This window comes from Mya arenaria, chromosome 15 (assembly GCF_026914265.1).
Source record: "Mya arenaria isolate MELC-2E11 chromosome 15, ASM2691426v1".
Classification (NCBI taxonomy): Eukaryota; Metazoa; Mollusca; class Bivalvia; order Myida; family Myidae; genus Mya; species Mya arenaria.
Genome location: NC_069136.1, coordinates 51,023,350 through 51,046,228, shown reverse-complemented (window position 1 = coordinate 51,046,228; position 22,879 = coordinate 51,023,350). Strand labels below are relative to the sequence as shown.

The 22,879-nt window shown below is 32.4% G+C and overlaps 2 protein-coding genes across 3 annotated transcripts in view; both read right to left on the bottom strand.

The window, feature by feature from the left end:
* Positions 1-5,337: 5,337 nt before the first annotated feature.
* On the bottom strand, positions 5,338-10,906 carry LOC128220751 (uncharacterized). Of its 2 annotated transcripts, none has more exons than XM_052929257.1 (4): positions 10,811-10,906; positions 8,748-9,788; positions 7,289-8,380; positions 5,338-6,397 (listed from the first exon to the last, which is right to left on the bottom strand). In XM_052929257.1, the coding sequence occupies exons 1-4, from the start codon at positions 10,842-10,844 to the stop codon at positions 5,820-5,822; spliced, it is 2,745 nt and encodes a 914-aa protein (XP_052785217.1). In that variant the 5' UTR covers positions 10,845-10,906; the 3' UTR covers positions 5,338-5,819. The 2 variants fall into 2 exon arrangements, with proteins under 2 accessions (XP_052785217.1, XP_052785219.1); XM_052929259.1 differs by having other exon boundaries at positions 7,289-8,371.
* The window catches only part of LOC128220752 (uncharacterized), a 58,533-nt gene continuing 46,176 nt past the window's right edge, over positions 10,523-22,879 (bottom strand). Inside the window, exons 2-10 of the mRNA XM_052929260.1 lie at positions 21,161-21,194; positions 20,843-20,913; positions 17,610-17,683; positions 16,761-16,905; positions 14,561-14,671; positions 13,517-13,630; positions 13,300-13,380; positions 12,844-12,923; positions 10,523-12,285 (exon numbers count right to left, since the gene is read on the bottom strand). Of these exons, the coding sequence (XP_052785220.1) occupies positions 12,136-12,285; positions 12,844-12,923; positions 13,300-13,380; positions 13,517-13,630; positions 14,561-14,671; positions 16,761-16,905; positions 17,610-17,683; positions 20,843-20,888 (801 nt within the window). The 5' untranslated portion in view covers positions 20,889-20,913; positions 21,161-21,194 and the 3' untranslated portion in view covers positions 10,523-12,135. The remainder of the gene's footprint in view (positions 12,286-12,843; positions 12,924-13,299; positions 13,381-13,516; positions 13,631-14,560; positions 14,672-16,760; positions 16,906-17,609; positions 17,684-20,842; positions 20,914-21,160; positions 21,195-22,879) is intronic.

Below are 22,879 nucleotides of genomic sequence, written 5' to 3'. Positions count from 1 at the left end.
AAAAAATCTCAAATGTTCTTGAAACTTTTACATTTTTTTTCTCAAGGATATCTTAGTCACACACATCCCAATCATGAATTTCATATCTACCCGTATTTTAAAAAATAAATAATTTAATTCATTTTAAAAATATTTGTATACATGAAATCTTAGATGATAAAGTGTGTCATCTAGGGTCAAGAACTATGCTTCTGGGGCAGATCTCATTGGAAAAGCTGATGTATTTATAAAATAATCATTTTTCCTCACACAAATGGAATAGTTTCTGTTGATCAGGTTATTTGTATGAACGATATAAATATGGGTCTTTTTGGTTAAAAATACTAGGTCACTAGCTCAAATCCTAGGTTTGCAAAATTGCATCGTCGAATAAAAAATCCGACTTTAATGCGGCGTTGCCTCATTGGCGTCTTGTTTTAACTTATATTTCGACCTTTTATGAATCCTGTTTGATCTTGAAACTAAGGTATCTAAAACATTTTTCAATCTGTGGGCTATACTTCCTGAAGCTATCTTGTAAATAACATTTAAAAGTGTAATAGGTCTCCAATGTATCTGGGTATACACACAATTGTTTCAATTTGATATTTCTAGAAAATGAATTAGACAAAGAAAGCATGATTAATTGCTCTTAAAATAAATTTTCCAATATCTTTTCCAAAAAAAATATAAAAATTTACTGTAAAACCATTACAGCCAGAACTATTTTGTTTGACAGAATCTGAAACATCTTCATATGTTTAAAGTCTCTCTAAAGAATTTGACTGCTGATTGTTAAGTACATTATAGTTACAATTATTAAGTTAAGATTGTATATCAAAGTCACATGATAAGTTTTCCTTATAGAGATTATTATAAAAAGTATAGGCTTCTTTCAAAATTTCCTCTTGTTCCAAAATATCGGAACCTTCATCTTTTTCGAAAAAAGGTATATGCTTATCAGCAATTGTTCTTTTTTCCTAAAAAAAATAAAATAAATTGTAGCCTTTTCTCCATTTCCTATCCAATTCGCCCTAGACCTTATTACAAATCCTTTTAGTTTATTGTTTCTTAATTCAGCTCTGTCTCTAAAACAATTAGTTGATCTTTATTAGTATCTGAAATATTTTTATGTAATTCTAAAATATCATGTAACAACTTTTCCAGTTGCCTTTTTCTCTCTTTCAATTTATAACTAGTGTATGATATAGTTTTCCCTCTGATTTCCATTATCATTGATTCAAAAAATAATTCATTATTTATTACAAATTGTATCTCTGATCTGTCCATTTCTAATGAGCATTTCAATCATATACTGGAACAAAATATTGTATAATAATCTCATCAATTTTTCTTATTACACTTTCTAAATAATCCATTTAAGAAAAGTGAGTTACTAAATTTTCAAAGGCCCTTGCCATTCTTAGCTATTAAAAAAACATAATTTTAAAACAACAATTGAATGATCAGATGTTTAGCAATATCCCACGTTCTAACATAATTCACCATATTATTTTTAATAAAACAATCAAGTCTACCCTGCTGGCATATGTTTAATAACCTCTGAATATTTTCTGGTATAACCATGTCGTTCTCTATATTTATATAACAAGCCTCTATTAGACATTAGACCACGCTCACTCTAATCCAGCCGATCGGCATTCGCTATTTCATTGCTCCATTTCTCATATACACGTTGTACCTTCAGAAGGATATATACAACTTCTAAAACACGATTTGATGAACAGTTAAGCATGGAATTTAATTCATAGGCCAAGAAAAATAATCTGTTATTTATCAGGCACCTATTTTTGAAAGGGGCTGTACTCCGTACGATGAAATAGGGAGCTAGAAAAAGAATATTGTCGAATACTGACATAAACTTGGTATCAATGTGTACAAGGCATTGAAACTTACTAACTGAAGTACCACATAGTTTACAAATTATTTATTTTTCGCAGTTTCTTTCGTATTTTTCCATTAAAAAGATTACTAGGTATCCTTATGTGTGGTTGGCTAGTCGATGTTATCACGTGATATTACCAAGTTAGGTATATGACTTAAATATTCCACCTCGTTAGGGTAAGCCTTCGTAGCACAGTGGATACAACACTAAATTGCAATTTTGGCGACATCGGTTCGAACCCGGTCTCCGACTCGATTTTTTTTCTCATTTATTTTAAACATATATCGTATATATCAAGAATATGCATACACTTAAACATTTCTATGTTGGTTAGAACAACCATGATGTAATATGCGTTGTTTAGGCTAGATGTGTCTTCCTATGTATATAAGTTGTTTAAACTATTGAGTACTTCCCATTTTCTTCTGTGGGTTTCATACTTATCATTGTTTAATGCTATTTGCTCTTCTATTTTTATTCTTATTTTCAGATAATGCAAAAATGCATCGAAGGACAGTTGTCTGTCATTACATTTTGTTGAGTTGATATAAAATTTCATTAAGATAATTAGAAAATTACAGATATTACTGTACTTGCTTTTCTTGAAAATGCCTAATAGGGCTTCTTGTTTGTAAATTGTTATATTCATTAACGTCGATGCAATAAAGTTGTTTAGTTAATTCCATAGTTGTTGTGTTTTTTGACACTCCCAATACAAATGTTCAATTGATTCTACATTTGAATTGCAAAATGTGCATAGACTACAGTCGACTAATTTGAGTTTAAACAGAAATTGGTTCGTCGGTACTATTCTCATAAGGAATTTGTAATTGAAGCTACGCAATGTTGTATCTATCGTTGATTTGTAAATGTTACCATAAATGGTTTTCCATTCCAGATTTTCATTTGAATCAAGATTTACTTTCCATTTTGTTTCAAAAGTCGGTTGAAAACTATTTTGCAACAACAGTGAATACATAAGTTTATTTGTTTGTTTTGTTGTTTCAACTTTTCCTTTAAATTGTTGACTACTAGTATGAAATATCCCATCCGCAGCCAGCTGAGTCTTAACATGCATTTGAATTGATCGAACAAGTGTTTGGTACTTTATAAAATCTGTGTTTCTTATGTTGTATAGGTATTCTATTTGATTAAATTCATAAAAATTGTTTGTTCTGTAGTCAAAAATATGTTCTAGATACTTGATTTTTTTACAATTATGATATCAAAGAGTACAGCATTGTATAAAGTTATTGTCCTGAGGTTCGTTACAGAAAAACAAAATTTGGTGCCAATATGGTGTACAGTCCCTTTATAACTTCTTTCATCGTCTAATGATAGTCATTGAATATACGTTAAAGCATGTTTTGATTGATCAAAACTTTAATCAATCTGGAAACACTATTTCATACTGGATATAAAAATAAAAATGGGATGTTATTACCCGTACTCGAGTCGTTCACGGGTTTATTTAAGTGTACGTAATGCACCTGTATAAGATTTGCCTCACCAGGTAAGGGTCGAGGCATGGTGTGTTTGGCAAAAAAATAAAGGATATTTTGACAACCTGATGATATCGTAAAAAACGTCTAGGCATAAAGAAAGTCCAGGGATGGCGATCTCAACCCCGACTGTGGTGTATCGTCCGCTGAATAAATATCAAGTCAACATTATCACCAAAAGACTCCCCTCCCACTGCACCAACCTAAATTTCGCCATATTTACGATAAACGCTGACTTGTGCATGATGCTTTACTCATTTTAGATATTTTTTACTTATCTCTATTAGCAAACACTAGCAATGGTAACTAGTACAGTGGCGATAATTACACATCCAAACAACAGTTAAAAATACTGAAAAAAACATTACATCTTTTCCCACATTAATTCTCTAACTATAAAAAATTCTTGATTGAGCCAAACCAAAATACGCATTGTTTGCGGTAAACAACGTTAAATGATATAAGGATTTTATGAGTCTTTAGATTGAAGACAAGAACCAAACCTCCTTACTTTAGTTCACGTGGTCTAAGTCGGATAGACACCTCATGTACGTTTCAATGACATATATGTCATAGAAACGTCCACTTGTTGTCTATCCTATACTGATGTTAACCAATCTTTATCAAGCTTTAACATTGTTATTTATAGATTTATAATTATTGTAGTCTAATTCTTGATTTAACACTAGATTATGATCTCCACAAATTATATACTGATCTACATTATTAAATGTATCTATTTTATCAAAATTCATATCAAAGAGATTAGGACAGTTATTGTTTGGTGCATATATAATGGCCTACAAGAAAATCATATCATTATACAATAATTCAATCAGAACAAAATTTCCACTATTATTTTAACTACATTACAAATTTTTACATTCAAGTTTTCTGAATGAAAATAGCAACTCCTCTAGCATAAGATTTGCCATTACTAAAAATCATTCGCCATTCCATAATCAATAAATTGTTGTTCATTTGTAAAATGTGTTTCCTGAAAACAGGCTATATCACCTTTTTTTCTTTAAATAAATTTAGTATATCAATGCGTTTTTTAGTATTGTTAAGCCCACGACAATTATAAGAATACAATAATAAATTAGACATCAGTATATGATGTGCCTACCTAACCATATAGACATCTATAATAAGTATAACTACATTTTAATACTTTGAACTCAACTAACATGTTTCCGTAAAAAATATTCATACATTGCATGTTAAAATATACAACAAAGGGAACAAAACAAAAAGAGTAATTTGAAAACTCAAGTTTTTACTTATTACATAGAACTATTTGAATACTATTTACATAAACATAACATAATTGAACGAGTTGAATATAGTCCAAACTTAAGATCATAATGTATGACAATAATTTATCAACACCTGTTTATAGCAGTACATAACATTTCTTCAGACAATAAATTGGATAAAGGATCAAGAATTTAATAACTATTTGGCAATCACTGACTGATCACATGGCATTAACCTGTTGGGGTTGGGTTAGAGTAACAAACATTTACTAGTTTTTATCAAAGGTAAAACAGTATATATATCTAACTAAACGTTTCTTACTTACGTAAACAACATTAAATGTAACAACTTGAAATTAGTTCAATTGTTACAACATGGTTTGATAAGAAGACCCAAAATCAACACTAAAAGACTAATGTATGTATAACAGATATCTTAAATAATATAAACTTAAAAGCTTCCTCGGTTGTCCTGGCATGGAAAGTATACGTTTAAAGATTCAGTAATATTTATGTTTATGTTCTCTATTCAGTAATATTTATGTTTATGTTCTCTATATCTTTGAAATCATTGATATATTTAAAAGTGTACAATTTCATATCAAAATGAAGTATTAGAGATTAATATGAGTCATTTATCTATGAAAGTTTATAACTTTAAAACAACATGAAGCATCAGAATAATATGATTTTGAAACAAAAAGTTAGTAAAAATACGATATTTTCATCTACTACCAAGTCATTGTGTAATGATGAAAACAATAATCAGCTCAGAAATAACATTACATCTGACCCCGGTTTATTTTGAAAGCATCAATTTCTCATTTATATCATTGAAAATGTTTTAACATTGTTGAAAATGATTAATAATTAAGATTATTTGTAAGCATTTACTATTATTTACAGTTCATATATTTTGCGTTGAATTTCTAAATTCTTCTAAAAGAACGTGTACATTATGTCTCATAAGCATGATTTAAATAAGTCCTAATAGCTTGACTATACATTATAACCTTGCATCTAACGCTACTCTTGCAGCTGGTATAGAATTATGAAACAATACTGTAATGAGGTTCAAAGCCAACTAACTACTAGTTTGTATTATAAGCAAGTCAATGTTTTACACACTGTTTTAGTACTTATGTTTCTTAAACTACATCCCTTATATAAGTGTCAATCTTCATCCATTGGCACCTGTTGCAAGTTTCGAATTTCATGCATTATTTCAGCTGTGTTTGATTGTAATATCTCAAAAAGAACAGCCTGATTCGCTGTCATCGCTTGAGTGAAATTCCTTTCTAGCCGTGCTTCCATTTCATAAAGTTTCGTGTCAGAAAATGTATAAATGCTCTGCACGTTTAGCCTATCTAAAACAGGCATAATCGGTGCAACAACTGTCAATTCAGGGTTGCCATCAAAACCACCCTCGACCATTCCAATGCATACTAATTGTCTATCCGGCGGTTGTTCATGAAAAACTAAAGCGCCCGAATCACCACGTAGAGCAAATGGGACTTGGGGGTCTAAACTTGTGACTTGAATCTGTTTGTGCAGTTTTATTTCGAACGTACCATCGTTTTGCCATCCAAATCTAATCTCCCGAGCGGTGACCGGTCCACTTGAAATAAAAGCACTTGTTGAATCGGTTGCACTGCCAAATTTCCATACTTCGATGTGGCGGTCTATTGCAAGTGTTGTGTAGTCTACTTTTGCTCCAGACTCAAATACTTTACCAACTTCGCGTCGAATGCCTATAATTGCAAATTAAGAAATTAAGTTGTCAGCATATTTTATAGATACAGATTTGGTCGGTTAGGTAAAAGCTCTCATAGAACTACCATAGGATGAATATCAATGGAAAATGCTTGACGTCGTACTTTAGGAGTGAAAGACCTTAACAAATAAATATTTGTATCTTTAGTGGTAGGAGATGGTAAGGTATTAAAACAAGGTAAAATGCTGTAATTGTTTGAACCAAGGTTATATTATATTTACAATACATTTGAAAAGGGTATTTACTGTTGACATGTTTACGTTAACTTCTTAGTTAAGTATCTCATTCACGAGGAACAACACTATATATTTTCGAAGAAATGCACAGTTTAATTGTATTAAGTATAACTAAACATTGCAAAGTGAGTGCATTGAAATCTGTTTTCATTCAACTCTAATACGCAAAATGAAAACAGAAGGGTGGTTATACAATTTTAGTTAAACGCTTAAGAATTGATGTTTTGATCTGGATTATTTATTTTCAGATTTCAGATAAATCTGTGATAAAACCACTGATTCCAGTTACACAGCCCTGTTTGGGTAGGAAATGTCGCTGCTAGTGTTACATGCAACGTACTTACGACGCGCAACGTACAGCGCCCGATAACCATACAAAGCCTTAAGTTAAGCTGAGTAATGCATATTAAACATATAAGTCTTAATCTCCTAAGATAGCATTATACGTAAAACAGGTTTAAGACATTCAGGAAAAGTTATATTTCATAATCACTAAATACATCGGAAGTACGAAAACTGTCACAAAGCACTAAACGTCAGCTGTTGTAACAAACGACCATACTTAAACATTTCTATAAATGAGATAAAGTATATTTCATTTCAATTATTAATATAGTGATAATATACCGGACCTTGTTGTTCCACAACGGGAAACTTCCCATTAATAGGGTGACGATTGCGAATTTTGATAAGAGCAATATCAAATCCTGGTCTTGATGGACTTCCGGTGTCATAATATGCCTCTGACAAAACGCCAATATCTAAAGAAGTTTGGTCTGGTTGATAAACAGCCGTCTTTTGTTTCAAATCCTCAGGCCAGTCTTGCAAAGAAAGTTTATTGTTATGTTCTACACATTTCTCAAACTCACGTTTATAAATCATAGCATGCGCGCAAGTTATACCACAAAGTCCAAGTTCAGGATGTTCAATGAAACCCCCGAGCGTTCCTCCTTTAATCGGTGGATGTATAATATCCGTAGAACCCGGTGGTATGTTTTCTCTTTGAATCAAGCAACCCATTTTAATGTTGTCATGAGGCTCACGAGCAGTTCTTCCAAAGGAAATAAAGACACACTCAATAATATCAGTATCAATGCCTCGGTACTGCTTCTCAAAGGGATCTTCCCAAATCGGTATAAATCCTTTTGCGTGAATGTACAACTGCAGACATACTTTTCTTTCAACGTTTATATGTTGATCACATTCAGAGTATTGATACGACTTAACCGGAGCGGACGTGATCATACTTAAATAGTAATGTTTAGCAAACAGTTCTTCTTCCATATTTTCCTGGCATGACTGAACATTTTGTAGTTCATCTTTTGTCATATATATTTGCTCTTTGAGTATGTGTTGTGCAAGAAGCGTAGGCTCTTTGTTGTATGCGTTTAAATATTTAATTTCCACAGCATAAGTTATCATTTCACGTATTTCGGCCTCACTTACTCTTTTGTTAAGGGTAACAACAAAAACGATTGTGTTTTCTGCACCATCTTTGAATGATGGATAAATGTCAACAACTTTGGTGTGAAATGTTGATTCAATCTCTTTTTTGATTTTTTGCTTTGCAAATGAGCATAGGTCATTAACGATACGTGATTTTCGTCCATAGCAGTCACAAAGCTCGTCCAGAATATCAGCTGGTGGAAAAAGCCCTCTTCTCAACAATGTTCTTATGTAAAGTTTTCCTTGCTCGAAACACCGATCCCAGACCTCTGAATTGTCTGTCAAAACAAAAGAAACATTATGATAATAGTATTCATCTTTAAACCATTTAGTTTATGTTTATATGCTAGATATAATTACTTGCTTATAAACTCAACAATTGCCTAATATCCATCTATTTAATAGTATATCTACCTATTTACACATTGAGTATAAATTATTCAGTGCAAACTGTGTCGACTTCCTTTTTGGGGTTATACTAGTTTAGTTACATGTAACCAGTGGAAAGGTGAGTTTTTTGTCCGCCACCTGGAAAGAAACCACTACTTGTATCCTTTTCAAAGGACACGGAAAGTTTTTAGAGATTATTCTAATGATTAAAAAATCTTAGGTTAGAGGCCGACACCGTCACTAGACCTATGTTACCGTCTTTCGTATGGTGTTCTTCGGCAACAATCTTTCCGGGAGCATTTGAATCATTTTCCAATCGATGTCCTCCTGCAAGTTCTTTTCCGGGTACATGTAAAGAGTCTTTCATAAGATTTTTCTGTTCAACTTCTTTTCCGGGCACATGTTTCTTATCTTTTAAACGATTTTCTCTTGCAACATCTTTTCTAGGTACATGTAAATCACCTTCCATACGATGTTCTCCTGAAACCTCTTTTCCGGTAATATGCAAATCATCTTCCACACGATGTTCTGTTGCAACCCGTATTCCGAGTACATGTAAATCATCCTCCACAGGATGTTCTCTTGCGTCACCTTTTCCGGGTACATTTAAGTCATCTTTAACTCGATGTTCTTTTGCAACCCTTTCTCCGAGTACATGTAAATAATCTTCCACAGGATGTTCTCCTGCAAAATCTTTTACGGGTACATGTGAACCATCTTCTACCATATGTTCTCCTGCACTTTCTTTTATGGGTACATATAAATAACCTTTCATACGATGATCTTCTGCAACATCTTTCCCGATTAAATGTAAATCTTCTCTTTCATCATGTTCTTTTGGAACTTGTTTTTCGAGTACATTTAAATCATCTTTCATACGATGATCTTCTGCAACATCTTCCCCGGTTAAATGTAAATCATCTTCCAATTGATGTTCCTCTTCAACACCTTTTCCGATAACATGTGAACCATCTTCTACCCTATGTTCTCCTGCACTTTCTTTTATGGGTTTATGTAAATCATCTTCGATAGGCTGTTCATTTGAAACTTCTTTTCCTGGTACGTGTAAATCATCTTCCATCCCATGTTCTTTTGAAACTTCTTTTTCGAGTACATGTAAATCATCTTTCATACGATGATCTTCTGCAACATCTTTCCCGGTTAAATGTAACTCATCTTCCAAGCCATGTTCGTCTTCAACCTCTATTCCGGGTACATGTAAATCATCTTCCAAACGCTTTGGCTCTGTATTTACTTCTCCGGATAGATGTAAATCAGCATTGATATGATATTTTTCTGCAAAATATTTTCACGTTTAATTATGTAGATAAATTCAATCTGAAATATATATGACAAATGTGTTGAATTCCGCTTGACAATATACACTTCTTCTCTATTCAACAAGCATTGAATACATGTGTGTGTTCGCTATTCATCTTAACAAGTAAAGTATAAATGCAACGCATTGTCTTGATATATCAATCCAATGCTTGCTTTACTTTCTTTAGAACAAAATGCATCTTATATAAATATATAAGCATGTGTGACATTGATATTGTCAACCCGAGAGCAGAATGTCACCCCCGAGGCGTTAGCATTCCTTCAAAATCTGACAGTTTCTGTCGTCTGATATTTTTGTGTACACATTGAATAGTGACGTCACTGCTGTATGTGTATAAGGGAGGCAATCACGTCATGGTTTGGCTAAAATATTGAAGCAGTTATTTGCTCTTATATGACATTCAAAACATGACTGCAATCACCCGACAATGAATTTTTGCTTGGTCACGTGTCAAAAAGGTTGAAAATGTTTCTGATAGGCATAACATCTCTTTTTAAGGTAATGGGATTTTACCATTGTAGACAAAAGTGAGGTGTAATAAATGGCTTTTGTCCATTGATCCCTCAAGTATAATAATGATTTAATAATTGCAAAAGCAATGTAATAGTTTAAAACTAAACTGAAAATAAGAAGAGGTATTATTAACATATCAATAAGGCAAGTGCAACCATTGAAGTCGACGTGATTTTATTATAATTATAGACAAACAATGAGAACGAGCATTGGTCAGAGCTGGTCATGTTAGTTAACGAACTGAGACGCGTGTGTAAAAAATATCTCTTTCAAAAAAACGAGAAATACAACAATACAAACAATATTTAGTTAATCAAAGAATGCTTCCTTGCCATACACATCAATTGCCAGTGTCCTAGCAAATTCCACAAAGGACTTTTACATATAAGAGCATAGGAATGTTGCTACTAATAAGAAAGACAAAAGATTAATATAATATATCTAAAACTGAAAAATTCCGAACCATTGGAAAGTAAAGAAAGTACTTCCTTTTCCATATATCTCAATGAAACATCGGTTTCAAAGTCGATCTCTCTTATCCTTTTAATTGTTTTTTGCTTCGGCTTCGGCTCTTTTCTGATTGCATCTGGAAAATACATATATATATTTCACAACAAGTAATAACGGATAAAAAATGATCTCGAGATCATAAATGTCTGCACGTGACTTTACAATATATCAGTATTTATTTACACTTAATGTGTTAAATATTCACGGAATACACATACTACGTTTTGGAACTATTTGCCATCCAACACGTGAATTTTGTGACTATAAACATATTTTACAGCATTCCTTACTAGTTGTGATCTAATTATCAGCGACTCGATACCACTTGGTCTTTTTTAAAGCATACTTCTTAGAAAGGATTTTGAATATATTGCTATTTCTGCATATCTTGTAATGGTACGTTTGAACAGTTATAGGCATTTACACATTGCAACGAAATCAAAATGTAGATACAAATGTTATCAATAAACTTAACGTAACGATGAACAATTACATGGAACATTATCACAACAATGGTTAAGTAGTCTTGAGTCACATTGGGTTCTTTTGTCATTGGCAACACTTGTAGTAACTTTGGTGTGAATGAACATGCAATTCTATTATCACGTTAATATTAAAAGGCAATGACGACGACCATTAACACAAACGCTGTGTAATAATATGTATTACGGCCGCAAACAAAGACATATCGAACAGATATGTACGACAAAGAAATAACAATATTTTTTTGAAACATTCTATATATTGATCGATATGGGAGAACCGTCTTGAAACGGTCAATAGAAACACTCAGAATTTCATCTCCCGATAAAATGAGTACTCAACCTTTCATATAAAGTTTGAAAGAAAAAAAGTTTTGGTTAAGAGCATTGAAAGCAATGAAAAACAACAACAATAGCTAACCATTTACAAATTGTTCATAAAAATATGCGACAGTCTTTGGGGTATGCTTTTAAAAGATAGTTAACAATTTTAAAGAACAATGCATTGAATATTGAGTTTGTATGTACCTTCAACAACGTGATTTATGAAGCTTTTTATCTTTCTTTGTATAAGGTTTTTAGCTGACAAGCAACCCTAAAGTATGTTTGGCAATGTCATGTTTAATGTAGTTTGTGTTGCCAAGAATGCTCGCAGTAACAACTGTAATTCATTCTTCAATTCCTTCTTGGTATCTATCCCATACATAGTTTATGGGAACTTAACCTTCAATCCAAAGTGAGCAGTTTTGTTTAGACTGACACTGTTGTGACAGCAATTGAAATACAAAAATATTAGCTAACCATATACACAACTTTCTCCCATGGATGTGACGGCGAGGTCCCTGTATCCACATTTTAATAATGCATTGGCCAGAAGCTCTTTTGGGTTTTCATCACACTCGATTACAGCATCATGCCATACTTTAAGCAGGCCGTAAGCCATGCCCTGTAGAATGTATATCAATTAATGTGTGTGTCATATACTGCACAATAAATGTTAATAATTATCTTTGTTAATAGTTAACATTTTAAATTATACATAGATCATATATGAGTTTGCTTATCAGAATGTATCATTAAAACGGTGAGTTTGATTGTTTACTTTGAGCATGAAGAGCAGTGGAACACATATAGGGATTTTTACTTTAATGTGGGGTGTTTTAGGGAAAATTACTGTTTGAACAGGTGTAAAATCGTTGGTGTTTATGAAAACAGTAACAAAATACGAATTCGGAGAAATTAAGTTTTGACAGGTTTGTCATAAAGATGTTCGGGTTTTGGGTAGTTAAACACGAGCAAGTGCAATATCTATTTTACTGTCGGAATTCAAATTACTGAAAAAATCATATATACAAATCGCCACTTGTGACAAACATCAGATGTTTTCGGCCTGAACTGGATGAACGGAAGCTAATTGCCCGTTATTTATAGTTCAATAATGGCAATAATAAGATGACTGACAATATCTTCCTCACGAAGGAAAACGTTATCTATCGATCCTCACCTCATCACGTAATTGCCGAAACACTATACACTGGATATATGTAAACCCTAGGTGAAATGCTAAATCTTCAAAATCCATGACTGAAAATAGAATGTTCATGTGCTAAATGTTGAATAATTTATTCTCTATATGCATCTCGAATCACATTTTAGGTCTGTGTTATATTATATGTCAATGGACAAAATATAAATATGTCACTAAACTCAATATAATAGATTTATTCTTATTTACATTTTATTTTGAGCAAGGAAGCCACAAATACTTTGACCATGCAGAACGATTGGCATTCAAAATAAATTACAAGAAGCCTATATCGACACTGCTTTTGGTGATTTTACAAGTCCGAACTTCTCTTTTATAAAATATATCCAGCAATACATGTTGCTGCATTTAGGTCCCCAAAGTAAGTGAAACTCATAGACAAAGTAGGCGTGTATCTAATAAAGTGAGTGGTACCTTCTATTTCCAGACTCAAATCCATGATTTTCCCATCGCTCATAGCAAAACGGTTTGTGAGTCCCGATCTAAATTTCTTTCCTGAAAATGAACTTAAGGATTACGTTTCTCTGTCAAAAAACACAGTACTTACGGGTTTTTTAATTAAATTTCTCATCAATAGTCATTGTATGGCACATTTCATGTATATAATAAGATTAACTTTGTGAGTATAAACCTGAATCTTCAGATCGCATGGAATGAGATAAGTGTTCTCCTTGGTAATCAGAAGGTTCCAACTCGAATTCCTGTATTGTTTTTGTTTCTGTCTTTGGTATTGTTCCTCCGGAAGCTGCAAAAACAAAAACAAGAAATATTAATTGTTAAAAGAGGTATATATATATATATATATATATATATATATATATATATATATATATATATATATATATATATATATATATATATATAAATAGAAAATAAAACATGGACGAAAACTTACCAAAATGTAAAACATTGATCAATTGTCATAACGAAGATCTGTATACATGCCCTATTTAATTCGAGAAACGGATTGTTTACACGCTGAATTTAAAAAAGTGTCTGCCTTTTTGGAACATCGAATACACAAAAAACAAAACGCATTCATTTATGATTATCGCAGCCACAACCACCGCTCTAGAAGGCTGTCAATAAGAAACTATCAAGGCCGCTGGTCGCAGCAAGGGTTACAAATCATCAAAACAGGCAGTATTCAATCTGTGCTCAATCTGAGTAAATGAAAATTTAATGCATAGCAACAATCCCCATTCTGGAAGCCTGCATTGTTCTGTCCCGTTGACATAACTTGGCAACTAGTTCTTCTTAAAATATGTCTTAAAATGGGCAGTACTTCTCCATTGTTATTCCATATATAAAGATCATTAATTACTATTGTTTTGACTAAACATAAATTTTCACGTTTTACAATTTCTCATACAGGTCCTCCGAAAACATTTCTGGTATTTGGATCATCTGTTGTTCGGAATGCAATTAAGCATGTCTGGTTTACTGACTCCAACCTGAATATAAACAGTTGCCAGTTGTTGGGGTACCGCCTTGGGAGAGGGTAGGTTTGGTAGGCATCAAAGAAATCCAGAAAGAAATTTGTGTTTCATTTAAAATGCTGGGTTCATACAGAAATGTTGCCATGTATCTAACACGCAACGTGCATTCTTTCAAATGACAATTTTCACACATGTACGTATACTAAATTTTAACTAAATATTTGTCTTTGAAATACCTTTGTGATGACATTCATTTTCTGATATAAAGGAAATATATGACAGCTTTTCCAACTCGATCTCCTGAATCCTTCTGATTGTTTCGGGATTTGGTTTTGTCCGTGCTTCAGCTAGAACACCAAGAATGAATTTCCCAAAGGAAATAAATTCAAATAAATGAATGAACAGAACCTTAAAGATTCACTATTACTCCCAAATGAATTTTAACACATTTAATATAATTGTTTTAATATACCAAAAGGGATGAACAAATGTCGAAAACAATGGTTCTGATGAAGGAACATGTTTACTAGTTTTATTGTCAGATAGTTGTTATACACAGTTAAACATGAAGATAAAAAATGGTAAAATAATATACATGATTTTCCTACGTGTGTTTGTATTAATTAGCGTGTATATTGATATTATCATAATTAGAACAGTCACTTTTCCACTTTGGGTTGTATTGATGTATGACCATGTGATGTGACAGCAAAACACGTGTACGCTAATTTTAATATAAAGAAAATATGGACATTTTAAGTGGATACGAATCTCATGTTATGAATCATGTTATCAAAGTTGTGTTGTTTGACATTTTTGTCCGCAAATTACGCAACAGTATGGAAGCATTAGATTTAAATCAATAAGCTATGTTGTTACTATGTCATTGATGTTAAAGATATCGATACACGATAGGAAACGATATGTAAGTATAACGAAAAGGCAATCTTATGAACTCAAAATTCCTTAACAACTATAAAGACAGTAGTAAAAAGTTGAATCCACCAAGGGTATTGTGTAGAATCGTATTTAAGGAAAGACATGTTCATTTTGGAACCATTGCACGTATCATTTAACTATGCCCCTGGCGTATCAATAGGCATCGGCCAAACAAAAAGTATTTGTTTGGTTGGGTGGCATATTTCCGATATATTATGTAACCCTGGTGATATCTACTCTAGAGTACAGCCACACGTGACACCCATTTTACGTCCCTCCCAGATGACGGTTCGTACTTTAGTGGTGAGATTTAAACTGCAACCCCATGGTTGAAAGTCAAGTTTCTTATAATTGTTATACATATCCACCACTGACATATTCATTTAAATTTACTTAATATATCAAATAAACGCATAACAATCTCTTTAAATTATAGCCGTTTATTTAAACCATTGAAATTGTCTTCATTTCGATTAACTGACGATGCTTAGTATAAAACAAACTCTCATCAAAACCGTTAATTTCCATTTGTCTCCTAAAAACGACACGTTTTAGTAAATGCGTATAAGCCGGCAAAGTAAGAATAAAAAAGCCAAGTTTACGGATTAAATATGTCCATGTCTATTAAAAAACGAAACATTGAAAAGCCTGTAATCATGATTGAGGTTTGATGTATCCGTATCTAAACAAAATAGATGTATCCCTTAAAGTGTCACTCTTATTTAAAATCAATACATACACATGTCAAACAAACATACATTTTTAGGGATAAACCTTCAACTACTTACAAAACAATGCATTTATGGAAAATGCATTTATATATTAGCACGGTTTTTTTTATATAAATAACTCGACTTCAATTGTATGAATAGTCGACTGTATACATTCTATGAAAAAATGTTTTTCTTCGGAAGTTCCTTTACTTTGATATTAATGGTATTTCCCTTAACATTTGTTACACATATCACGAACGAGCGCCCCTAAATAATTTTGTCATGCTGTTTATAATATGTATGCATGATGACACTCTTAAATCGTATATCGACACCATTTGTTTGTAATTTCTAGCAGCTGTTAAGAATGTTAACATACCGAATGCGTACGGTTTAGCGTGCACGTGTAGTTATAAACGTAAGTATTAACTAGTTTTTGGGGTATGCATCGAAGGATAGCTAACCATTTTAAAGAACAATGCATTAAATATTGAGTTTGTATGTACCTTCAATAACATGCATGATCCATCTTTTTTTTTCTTTCTTTGTATAACCTTTTAGCTATTAAGCAAGCCTAAAGTATGTTTGTAAATGTCATAGTTTATGTAGTTTGTGTTGCCAAGAATGCTCGCAGTAGCATGTGTAATTAATTCTTCAATTCCTTGTCTGTATCTATCCCTTAAACCTGTGTATGAGAACTCAAATCTCACATCGAAATTAAGCAGGTTTGGTTGGACTGAAACTGTTCATTGACAGCAATTATAATACCACAAAATTAGCTCACCATATACAAATTCTTGTCCAAAGGATGAGACAGCGAGGTCCCTGAATCCACATGCTAATAAGGCATCGGCCAGAAGCTTTTTTGGGTTTTCATCACACTCGACCACAACATCATGCCATGCTTTAAGCAGGCGGTAGGCTGAGATCTGTAACATATTAATCAATTTATAAGTGTCACATACTGCAATGTTTAAATTTGTCTTCATTATCAGTTATTGTTATAAGTTTTATCAAAAAGATATGATGTTGCATATTACACTGTTTAATTTAATCTTTAATATCTTTAAATGGAACGCTGACTTTCCTCGTTATTCATACACATACTCGTGGACAAAAATAATAAAAGATGAGTTCTTCTTTTGTTCCAGGGTGACAAACTCTTGAACTTAATTAACCTCTTCGCACAAAAAGCCTGTTTCTAATCCAATTATAATTCAGGTTATCAATTGTAATAACAAATGCACTAACATAACATGTGTGCTTCAAATACCGCTCTTAAACAAATTGATGTAGTTTGCTCATTCAGGAAATGGCGCGTGCGATCTAGATTGGCGACGTCACCCCGCGTACTATTTCAAATTAAATGTTGACGTCAATTGTTCCCTTTAAAGTGGCGATTTTAAAGGTTATTATTATTATTTTCATATTTGTTCAAGATTGTTCTAGTAAAAATATATATACGATAATATTGGAACGTCTTATTTTTCATATTTTTCTTCAGATAACCGAAATTAAAAGTGGTGCGTGTTTCGCGTGACTCATTGGTGTGGCAGACGGAATTAACTGTACGGCTAAATGAAACGGAAATGCCTGTCAGGTGTGTAAGAAATCATTATTCCCCAACTCTCACCTTGTAACTCGGAAGCTTGCTATATTGTTCCACTGAAAAATTCAGGGTCAATGCTAATCGTTCTAGATGAGAAGCTGAAAATATATATTGCATGTGCTAGATCTTTATTAGTTCGTCTCTTTTTATTAACATATTTATGAACAAATCATACATGAACATATGAGATTTACTTTTAAACAACAACTTTACTTTTGTAATTAATATACAAATACTACAATTAACAGGTATCGATATATTATATTTTCTGACCACACTTTTTTTATTAGTTTGACAAGTCTCAATTTCCCTATTAGGAAATTTATCCATCAACACATGTAACTTTTTAGGTTCCCAGAGCATGTGTAATTTAAAGACAAGGTTAACCTGTATCTATTGCAGTTAAAGGCACAGTGCCACTTCGGATTAAATAATTAGAGAAAAAATGCGTATATAACTATTATAGTCTCAGATAATTTCTGATTAAATACCGAGGTCCAAGCGATCAAAAAGAAATGTATGGGATATACCAACAAAACCAAAACTCGACCACTGACTCACTATACACGTACGAGTTAAAGTGGGCGGCGCATAGCGCTTTGCAAACAGTATATGAGCAGTTGTCGGACTCTTTTTGGAGAAAAAAACAAGAGAAAAACTGAACATTTTCAAATGGCAATTCACTTAACGAAAATTAATCTCCTGTTTCTGAATGAAATGTGATACAAGCATTTTCGAATGAGAAATAATCGATGTTGTTCAGAGTAAATTGCCGAATTAATGTGTCAATACTTTTAACTATTGTCTTAAAACCTCCCTGTGTTCAGTATAATATACTTTTAGTTTTCAGATGAAATATTTGTATAACAGTATTTTATAATAATAGAATGATTTTTTTGTTAATATCTAAAAAACTATATTTAAACCCATAACTTCTAAGTAAAGAAATCAAAATCAATAGTTAATAAAGCAACATAGAAATTTTGACATTTAGAAAGTCACGTGATAATCAAATTTCGTTTTGCGCTCTTAAGGTATTAGCCATGTAATACAACTCGGGAAAGATCGGGTAACATCGACATATATCGCCACTCGCCGTAACAGATCGCGACTAACATCGGGCGTATTCGGCCTGTACTGGCTGTTACTATTTTTAGAAACAGAAGGTATTTCCCCGCTATTCATAGGTCAATAATGGAATTTCTACATCGCAGTGTTTGGAATGTCGTTGATGTTTTTCTCATGAATATACGTTTAAAATAAATAAACACTAAAAGTGCACGCTGACAGTTGATTACGATACATCTAACGATTTAAGTCATTACAGTAAAACATGGATTATAGGTGAATTATTCTCGTAAGAGAAGATTTTCTGTCGAAAAAACGAACTGTCAACAAACAGCATGGAACTGGGATATTCAGATATTCGTATCAAAGGGCTATGAATGTAAGTATCCTTGCGCAGTTTTGTACGTTGATGTGTTCAAAAACGTTTGTTTTTAAATTTATCTTTGGAATTTCTTAAATCATTTTGATTAGCTAAATGTGAAGACAGGTCAGCATGTTGATATCTGTACATGTAAAGATATCAACATGCTGACCTGTCTTCACATAAGTTTATGTACATGTTACATATTTTTATAAGTACTTATGTACATTATTTATGTAAATGATATGAGTATGTCATCTTTAATTTGATTGTTTTATCTTAGAAAAATATTAGACTTAAAATTGTGTTTAAAAATGATGTGTTTTGGAACGTGCCGAATTTTAACATACCATAATACATGTAGATACCAGGTGGTGGTGGTGGTGGTGGTGGTGGTGGTGGTGATCAAGTGCTAGTGGTGGTTGTGGTGGTGGTGGTAATGATGATGATGATGATGATGATGATGATGATGATGATGATGATGAATTGTATTGATAAATTTAATAATTTTCTTTATATATACATGTATGTATCAGCTTGTTGTTGTTTTTTTTAAATAATGTCGAGAAATATTAAACTGATTATATTTTATTTTGTATATGTATATCAGTATATTTATCTATAATAATTAGTTCGAAAGTGCAACCTTTTTCCTTTACAGCACTAAACATTCTAGATGGGTAAAGTACCTGAAGGGGCATGAAAACCAAATCAGCATTGACTCAGCATTGAGTAGTTATCATCTGTGCACACACTTCAAGTACATAGCATGGGAACAGACCAAACTTCAAATGTTGGAGAGTGAAGAATTATTGTGAACAAATCTAAATGTTAGAATACCAATGACAAAATAAAACAGATATACATCAAAATACCCACAGAGAGTGTTTACATGTTATAAAATTAAAATAACATTACTTGAGAACTTTCCCTCTGACATTTTGGAGGGGCATTTCCGTCTGCTTAGTATTCTTGTTTCTTCACATAGTTTAGTTTAAAAAGGCTCTCATTCCTTTGAACTCTGTATTCTGAGTTAGAATCATAAGTAAAATTAATTTGTTTTAAACAGTACATTTTATGAATAAGTCCAATTAAGCTTTTTTTTTTACAAGAAAAAGGTTGATATTTAAGCATTTTATGAGCTATAAAAATGTTCGATTACATGACATTATGTATATTTTCTTCAAAACTGGACGGTAAACAATCATAAATTGTCTTTTAAATTGTTCAATAGACATCATAGATAATATTTAAAATGATTTCAGCAGCTTGACATATATTTAACTATTTTTTATGAATTTTATAAAACTGCTATATATTTTCAAACATCGAAAAACTGCTCTTTTCCGAAGACTCACAAGATCAATCATAATGATTTTTTTCCAAGTGTATCAATAATGTGTTCGTTTGAACTTAAATTTTCTGTAAACGGAAGTTCATTTTACCAGAAACTGTTGTGTTTATTGCATAATCTCTGATAATGCGAAAATAAATCAAATATAGACAAAATATTTACTTGTCGCTCTTTGTAGCCCTTTGAGTTTGGGGGTGGGTGTAATGAAACATAAATAACTTTTTTAATTCATGGTAAAAAATCTTCAAAATTTGGATTAAAGTCCCATATTGTACCGTGATTATAACTATGTTGTCGGTTAAAGTTTTTATAAAAGTGTGTATTACGCGGCTAATACCTTAATTTCGATTATACTTTTGGTTTTGCTATTGCCACAAATGCATTGTTTTAGAGAATTGTTTGGAGATTTAATTTGGATAATCATACAAAAAAGTAAGTTTACATCACAAAAACATACTGGGACTTTAAACGTACCGGTTGTTAATTGTTGACTTATTTGCTTGATTTCCGATTCGTCCATGGCAAACGAGATTGAGGATCCCGACCTAAAATAGTATTCCTGCAAATGATTTTGATGATATTGTTTTCTACAAAGACATAGTACAAACGGATGTTTTAATTCTATTTGTATCGAATATCAAATAATGGTCCTTCAATCATTATTAAATGACCTGGCAATTTTCATACTAAAGGCTATTAAATACAATAACTGTCAGATTATAAACCTGGATCATCCGACCTCATTTACGAGACGACCGTTTTCTTTGGTTCTTATTATATGTATCATCTTACCTGTTTTTGTCTTTCGCTTTTTTTCCTTCAGCAGCTGAAAACCAAGAAAAGATTTTGTTTTAAAAGGTTAATGTAATTTATTGAATTTGACAAAACCTTACCAAATTGCGAGACTATCATCGATTGAAATAATGTAGATCCGCATATATGCTCGAGTTCATTCAGGATACAATATATTAACTCATGACTCAGGGTCATTTGATTTGGTTTTATATAGTTTGTTTTCAAGCAGGCATAAGAGCATATTGATGGGTTACAAAATGCTCCACTGAGCAAATACTAACGTTCTTTTATTTTATTGTAGTCAATGAAATGGCATAATTTGATATTACGTAAGTCAGCTTAATTGACCTTCCTGTACTTCAGTGTGTGTATATCACGTATACATTACGTCATAAATGCTACGTCGGAAGGCAATATTTTCCTTCAAATGAAGACTTTAAACAAAGATAACTTTACTATTTATTCAGCATATTAAATTAAACATGGCGCAGTCTACGCCGCTTCGTAGCCCTGCAGTCAGCCTTTAACCAGAGTTTGATTCTTAAAACACTTCGACAAACCTTTTCACAAAGCCGCCGCCTGATGTATCACTGTCAAAACATTATTTTGGACACAAGTTGTCGGAAAGTGTTTCAGGAAACTAGTCACCAAATCAAACTCCGGTAATTAAACGAAGGCGGTGCTCTTTAAGCGGCATCGACTGCCCTTTGTTTCATTTATAATGGTGAAGAAAAAAAAAGTTATCTTTGTTTTAAGTCATCATTCGAAGCAAAATGTTGCCTTCCGACGTAGCATTTGTGACGTTATTTATCACGTGGTATACACACACTGTACATGTGCGTATTGTATCAGGTAACACGAACACCGAATTGCATTTGCGTTTTTAACGAATTTGAGTAAAGTATCTATCAACACGAAGACAGCGAAGCAGGGACCGCATTCAATTTACATCATTGTTTCCGTACCTTTTTTCATTATTGCTTCTGAATCTAAGGGAAGGTTTGTGTCGTTTTTGTTTTAAAAACAACATCTATTTAAATCAAGTTTGGTTAACCTGTCCGAAAGTATATTAAATGACTGATAAATGAACCAACCTGGAACATTAAGTGATGTTTTGACTATAAATATCCGGTTCAATTGTGGAATTAGTCTTTTTTTAACACGTATTGATACTTGGTTTGTTTTTATGGTAAAATGTTTCAATATAATTACAACAGAATCATTTAAATAATAAAATTAATTGCTGATCTTTTTCTGTAATACTAACATATCTTGATGCTTTATATATTTAAATGGGCTCTAAACCGAGCGAAGCTCGGCAGAGCCCTATTTAGGCTACATGTATGCGCGTATACACTTAGCACTCCTTTTTTGCAGCCACTATGAGCCATAAAAAAGACGTAAAGGTCATAGAACCAATATTTTCTGTTCATAAACCATATTGAGCGCGTGAATGTCGGACACCAAAATTTCATCAGAGCGTAACGAAACTGCGTTCGGTAGTTTTCGTCGTCGCCAAATCGGCCGTTTCTGTGAAGATTATATTCCCGTGTAAATCGAAACTACGAGATGCCCCAGTAATTACCAAAATAGTTCAGAGTTACATGCTTATAAAAAATTACTATGAATAAAACAAACAATAACAAAAAATCATATTTCTTTAGGTTCTCGGAGATATATATTTTGTATTCACTTTTTCATTCAAGAAATTCATAC

Coding starts and splice junctions, on each gene's coding strand:
- LOC128220751 (XM_052929257.1), bottom strand. CDS start 10,844: ATGGAAAAGGAAGTACTTTCTTTACTTTCCAATG. Junction 9,789..10,810: donor ACTTTCTTTACTTTCCAATG/GTTCGGAATTTT, acceptor AATATTTTGCAG/AAAAATATCATATCAATGCT. Junction 6,398..7,288: donor TCCCGTTGTGGAACAACAAG/GTCCGGTATATT, acceptor TTGCAATTATAG/GCATTCGACGCGAAGTTGGT.